The 7,273-nt window shown below is 42.7% G+C and overlaps 1 protein-coding gene across 1 annotated transcript in view; it reads right to left on the minus strand.

Moving 5' to 3' along the window:
* LOC137837518 (uncharacterized) overlaps positions 1-6,562 on the minus strand; it is a 30,308-nt gene extending 23,746 nt beyond the window's left edge. The window contains exons 1-2 of the mRNA XM_068646533.2: positions 6,208-6,562; positions 5,378-5,458 (exon numbers count right to left, since the gene is read on the minus strand). Of these exons, the coding sequence (XP_068502634.1) occupies positions 5,378-5,458; positions 6,208-6,366 (240 nt within the window). The 5' untranslated portion in view covers positions 6,367-6,562. The remainder of the gene's footprint in view (positions 1-5,377; positions 5,459-6,207) is intronic.
* Between the last annotated feature and the right edge of the window lie 711 nt (positions 6,563-7,273).

Below are 7,273 nucleotides of genomic sequence, written 5' to 3' on the forward strand. Positions count from 1 at the left end.
CGAAGATCTTGCTTAGTGAACGTAATGTCCACATCCGGCGAGTGGTCTTCGAACATGTCCACCGTCATCACAGACCTCGCATACTTCTTCCTCTGTGACGCGGTGCATCCACCACCTGAGAAACCTCCTGCAATGGTGTGGATCTCCCCGTGAGTGGGCATCTCGTGCTGCTGAGCCTCACCACCTGTGGGCTGGGAGCTCGACGCGTTTAGGAACCCGCTCTTGACCAGGTCGTCGAGCTGGTATCCTAAAGCCAAACACGAGTCCACAGTGTGGCCAAAGCCCTGGTGGAACTCATACCAGGCGTCTGGCTTTGGTCCCAACACCTTGTCGCCCACCTTCTCGGGCGCCTTCAGCCTAGCTGATATATTGGGAATGGCGATCAGATCTGCCAACCCCATGACAAACTTATGCTTTGGTGGGCGATTATACTCCCGACGTGCTGGCTGAGGGCGCCCTAGGCCCCTGCCCTTATTCTTCCTTGGATCATAAGGATGGCGAGTCCTCTGATCCCTCTTGGCCGCCGCTGTCTCCAGCACCCTCTGTGGCTGGATCCTGGTCTGGGCACGTGGCCTAGCGGGAGCCACACTTCCCCTCTTCTCAGCGACCTCACTTTCATCGGCGATGTGGGCCACCGCAAGTCGCCGAACCTCTGCAAACGTGGCGGGGTGAGCCCTAATCAACGCCTCACAGAAGGGTCCCGGCAGCACGCCCTTCTTGAACGCATAGACCAGCATCTCTTCGTCTTTGGCCGGCGAGCAGACCATCTGCGCCCCAAAACGATTCAAGTAGTCCCTGAGGGACTCTCCCTGGTACTGCCTTATGTCGAACAGATCATAAGACACCCTAGGCGGCGCCTTGTTCACTATATACTGCTCGACGAAGATCTTCGAAAACTGTTGGAAGTTGGTTATGTGACCTGTAGGCAGGCTCACAAACCATTCCAGCGCCGTTCCCTGGAGTGTGCTCACAAACATCTTGCAGTACACGGCATCCGATCCCCCTGATAGCATCATCTGTGTGTGGAACGTGGTGAGATGTGCCTCAGGATCCTCCACACCGGTAAAAACAGCCTTCACGGGTGCCACACTCGTAGGGATTGGCGTGTCTGTAATCGCCTGAGCGAAAGGCATAGGGAAAACGCGGGGCGACGTTGACGGCGCAACCTCTTCAGCGACTGGACGCCCTCGCTGCTCCTGAAGAGCTTGACGCAATTCCTCAGTCACTCTGCTAAGCTCTTCATTCCTGGCCCAAGAGGCGACCAGGTCCTCGTGCATTCTTGCCTGCTCTATACGCGAGGCTTCCACATTCGCCTGTAGCGAACGCATGATTTCCACCATCTGTGCCATAGTCATGGCGCCTTCAGCAGCAACGGGCGCAACTGGACTTGAACGGTTGCTTCTCATCTTTCTCATGAAAACTTGACAAATCACAAAGAGCGACGAACAACACCTTTCTCAGCGACGATCGATTCAACGAACAATCGGTCAGAACTTCGCTGAACTCCGAAGAACTTCAAGAACACAACTTCGACAGCAAAACCTTCATAGAAACTCGCGACTCCACCACAAACCACCGCTTCCTCCGCGAAAATCGAAACAAGCGGCGAAACTCAGATCTTCACCGATTGAAATTCGCGTAAGCAGCGAAAAACCTCACCTCACCGAACAAGAAGTCACACGAACGGTGGAAAACGCGAAGCTACCGAACAAAACAAAACTTAGATGAACAGCGGAAAATGGTTGCACCAGCACACAACCATACAGAAACCGCAGAAACATCCAAGAACTCACGTTGTGGATGGGAACAGGTTTTACACGGCCTCACGGTGGGCGCCTGATGATCCTGCCTGTTGACCGAAACGCTGGAGCCTTGCCTCGTCAAACCTGGATCGACTTCTGCGCCGTGTTAGCCTCCGTCCTTCACCGCGATCCACCTCAAGAACCTGCAAAAGACAGAACGGCGCCGCTGCGGCCGATCACACTCCAACGCCCAAGTCAGCGACTGAACCACCAAATACTAAGAGAAAACTCAAGAACTCTAAGGAACCGTGCACAAATTCTCTCTCAGCGTACTCTCGTTCTCGCAGTTGTAAAGAAGTAATCTAAACGCATGCGTACCTCAGAAGTTCCTTAGAAACTCTTATATACCTGGGCACTTTCTCTCTCCTGGCAGTTACACATCTGGACACGTGGCTCGCATCCGCTACTTCTTACTCTTCAGGTTTTTTGGCTAAGTTACTTATGCATGATACAACTCAGTGCATAGCTGCCTTGGAGCGTGATCTCTTCTGGGTGGCGAGTTCGGGTGCCTTCGTACACACCTTCCCTGTGGTCTCGCCGGCCGCCTTCATGATCTGCCCTACCTGCTTCACCGTATATGTTCAAGTAAGCTGTCTCCCGACCTCATCCTCTGGCCAGCTGGGAAATGACTATCTGCCTTTATCTTCGGCGGTGTCCTTGTTTCGGCGATCTCTAATCACTTGGTCGCCCGGGTTCACATCTGGCGACTTCATCTTCAACCCGGTGACCGCCGGTTTAGGTATGCTGGAGATCGGAGCACGCCAACTTAATAACTGGCGACTACACGAACCCCCGACTTCCTTCCCTTCTGCCAGCCAGGTGTCCCATCCAACACGCCTATATAATAGCTCGATGCCACGTCATCACTTCCGACTACCAGGGCGGTACAATGATCTAGTGGCTGAATTGGCTCGTTTAAAATAGGGAAGTTATTTAGTTGATTATTTGGAAAATTTTGATACTCTTGTTGGTCAGAGTTATGGTTTTTGAAGAAATTGCTTTGAGTGTTTTCTTGTCAGGTTTAGCCGTGAGATTGGAGAAATCAGTTTGTTTACACAAACCTTCTACACTTCAAGAAGCGATGCAATTAGCCAGTCTCTAGGAAGATGTATTACACAAATTGACCATGGGGTTTCAATGGGCAGTTCAAATGAGCAACATTGGAATTTTAAGATAGGGAACCAGTCCCAATTTTACAATAAATCTGCACCTATTATTACTTTGCAATCTCATTCTGTACCAAGTTCCTTTAAGTCGGTGTTAAGATTGGAGAGCAAGACTAATACTACAGGTTCTATTTCAATGAAAGAGGTTAACGAACGTTCTAAGGGGATATTCAAGTTTTGTGGTGAAGAATGGGATAAGAACCATCTAACTAAATGTAAGGTTTGGGGCAAATTAAATGCTATTTTTGTTTCCCAAGATCAGATGGGGGAGGAGGATGAATCAAATAAAGATGTTGAGATGGATTTAATAACACAAGTCTGGATTTGCCGCCGGATTCGCAAGTACATGTTTCTTTACATGCAATTCAAAGAGTGGTTGGTGGAAGTACGTACAGTTAACTGGTATGATTAAAAAACAAAGGGTTCCATCTTTGATGGATACAGGTAGCACCCATAACTTTACTAGTCAGAAGTGGATGAAATCATTGGTTTAAAGACAGTTTTCATCAATGATTTTTCAGTAATTATGCGTCGGATAGACAACTCAAAATCACTAAACAGTGTCTTGGTGTTGAATGGCAGTTTCATAATCAGACTTTTTAGGCTGTTTTTTGGTATTACCTAGCATGGTAGTAAGTATCATGCGATACAAGATATGATTCATACGGAACGATACGTTTTTGCTCTTCCACGATACAAATCGTGTAAATAATCATTTTTGCTCCCGTATCGCACGATACAAGTGTGAATCGTTCCAAAAAATCGCATAATCGCTTATGTATCGTTCCTTGAATCGTTCGATGTATTTGGGTTTGCTAAAAACCTTAACTTTTTTAACCACGAACTTGCTTCTCCTTCAACTATGATTTCCCTCTTCTCTTCCAACGGCCCAAACATAGTGACGCATGGAGAACGACAACGAGAGCAAATGACGAGGAAGCAAACTGCAGGAGGAGCGGGAGGTGCGGTAGGAGCTGGCGGCGTCTGAGGCACGGGAGACGCATACCAACTTGTGCTCTTCCTTATTCCGATTGTCAAGCAACACCATACGAAAAGGAAGAGACAACTGCAGCAGCAGTAACAAGCCCATGGAAAATGAAGAGGCACTTGTGCAGCAGACAACCCTAATGTTGTCTCTCCTTGGGCCACCAACCCAAATATATTTTTTTCATTTAACAAAGGAGTTGGGCCATATAATCCAGCCCAATTCAACCATTATAATATTAATCTAAAATGGTACAACCACTCTTTTTAAATTTGGTTGTGAGTATTAATTATATTTTTACATATTTATATGTTTTATGTTATATTTTTTAAATGTTTATGAATCATACAATTCGCAGTACGAAACAATTCACGATTCGAAATATAAGCTCTCCGATTCACAATTCAACTACCATGTTACCTAGTACTAATTTTGGAGTTATTTTGGTCATGCAATGGTTTCAAACATTAGGGGAGATTGTATGGAATTGTACGCAGCTAACTATGACCTTCAATCATAATGAAGATAAGGTGTCTTTAGTAGGAGAAAAAGAGCAAAATGATAATGTTCAGATTTCCATTAAACTTAAGCCTGCCGAGGGTCAACCAATTTTATTGGCCATACAAGGTGTAGCTACTCTTCAGATTGCATCACATTCTCATATTTGGAGTTTGAGTGCAGAGCAACAACAAACATCAACTGGACAATTTATTAAATCAGTTTGAAGATGCTTTTCAAGAACCTACCCAACTTCCACCACCTAGAAGGTATGACCATAGAATCATTTTAAATAGTTATCGACTGAAACTGAAAGACAAAACAATTGTTATCGACTGGATTTATTAGGGAGAGTTCTAGTTATGAGAGCAATGAGAGTTAGAGTGGTCCAGAAGAGAGGTGAGATTAGGGTTGGAATCAACTTTAACATTTTTCCCCACGTGCAAAAGTAACACTTTCCTAATCCTAACTGGTTTATAGACCGACTATAAGAAGCCTTTTGTAAGGCTTGGTTCAGAAAGCTTATATATTGACAACCTCAAGCGAAAAATTTAGCCCATGATCCGATCAATAGTCCACTACAAGGTTTTAAGACGCAGTCTATCCACAATCCCAGATGTAATTGCATTAGCCATATATTCCTGCAATTTTCTATTATTGTACATGTAATTGCAATGCCACCAGAACCACAACTTTAAAAACATTGATATAAGAAATAATATCTCAACTAAACCAGTTTTGCTAATCTTTTGACCTTTTGTGAGTCAGTAATACGTAACTCATTTGCAAGAACCTATAGTCCAAGACAATACTCCATACTTGTGTGTTATATCTCTGTTTGCTACAGAACAATCCCCCAATTCCAACAGTCCAAACATGCAAAATGACACTATATTATATGCTAGAGGAAGAAATGCCAAACCAACCTGAATGTAGTTGAGCACATCAACTGTTCCAACCCTTGATCCTCCTTCTTGTTGTCTCCAAATCCACTGATAAACTTTTTCCTAAATAAGAACATCCCGCAACAAAAATATAAACACATGGTCAAGACCCCAAACACAAGAGCAAAGCACGTGAATAATTATGCTGCAGATACAACTCGAAAAGTGGAACCTGCAAAAGTTTTGATTCACAACACCAAAGAAAATACGTATATATAACGATACCTACTTGCAACTACACAACCAATAAGCATACATGAAAGATGAAAGAAACAGCACGATGAATACCACTAAAAATGAGGTCAATAAGGAAGTCAAAACAAATCCAACAATCAATAAGAAAACATTAGTTAAAAAAAAAAGAGAAGCAGCTACAACTTGTTCAAATAATGTAGACTCAAACTGTCTAGCAAATGTAGACTCAAAATGAATAAACTCTGATTCAAGCAAGACAGAACAGGAAAAAACAAAACATTCCACATTTTCAAATTCCCCACAATAGCACAGACAATATACAAACAAACAACAAAAAGCATAGATTTTTCATCCAAATCTAATCTACCCGAATTCAAAATTAAACACAAAAGCACATTTCAATTTTAAAAAACTTCAAAAAAATATCATGTTCTCTATTTAACCAACCAAAACAACAACACAACAATCCAAACTCCCAAAAACCGATCAAAAGAAAACCCAAATAAAAGAAAAAGAATCAAATCCAAATTACACTTTTCCAAAAAAAAAAAAAAACTCTTTTTCTTAGCAAAATGGATAACGACAAGAAACAGCGAAAAAGGGGCGAGCTTTATTACGAGAGATTGGCGTTCGCCGGCGTTGAAGGAGAACTTCTGGTGGTTCATGGTGTGCGTGTAGAGCTGGGAGAGGGAATTGGCGGCGGTGCAGAAGGAGGCATAGAGGGTCCGATCGACCTCGTCGAGGCTGGTGGTGATGGACTTGCGCTTCTTGGCCATGGCAGAATCGTGGAGAGAGGGTTCGAGGTGGTTCCTTGAGATTTGGATCACAAGGGTAGGTGTTAGCGGTGGCAGAGGAATGGGGTGTTTGGGTGCACTTTTACAGAGGAAGAAAATAAAAGGTTATGAAGAGACAGAATAAAAGCTACATGCATTGCTCCCATTGTTGGAAAATGTTTATAAACTTGTTTATCTCATCTTTTTCATTTCTATATTATAGTAAATACTTATATTTTAATTTCTTAAAAATTAAATTAAAGATAAAACATATAAATAATAGAAAATATTTCTTAAATTTTAAAATAAAAATTGAATTGAATGATGGTACATTTTGAATTTGGTTTGAAACATGTATCGGTCGGTACCGAAGGACTAGTTTTGGTTTTGGTGACCAATTGAATAAAAAGAAATACCTCTAAGTCAGGTAATAAATGACGATATTGAGTTACAATAACATTTAATATTTTGAAATGTGCGGAAAATATCTCGACAAATTCGTTAAAGGATGGTACAAATATTCTTCAAATACTCTAGTATACCAATATATCTTCTTATAAATAAAGGATAGTGTTATAAATCAGTTAGCAATTGATATTTGATTGATTCATCCCATCACAACAAGGGCCTGTAACTAAACACTTTAAATAAACTCTTTACAGAGGTGTAAGATACGCATTAATCAACTTAACAATATACATTCTTTACATAGAGTACTTACTTGAGCGTTGGAGTGCCTTTTTTAGGTCCACCCCGATCGAGCACCATTAATAAGAGGAAGAGACCTAAAGGAAGGAGAAAAAAGACTACCGACACATCAACAATTGTACAACCAGATTCAGGTACTATCTAGGACCTTATTTGTCTATACAGGTACAATTGTCGCCTACCGTACGACTGAGATAGTTGT

Source organism: Phaseolus vulgaris, chromosome 4 (assembly GCF_051622355.1).
Source record: "Phaseolus vulgaris cultivar YP4 chromosome 4, ASM5162235v1, whole genome shotgun sequence".
Lineage (NCBI taxonomy): Eukaryota > Viridiplantae > Streptophyta > Magnoliopsida > Fabales > Fabaceae > Phaseolus > Phaseolus vulgaris.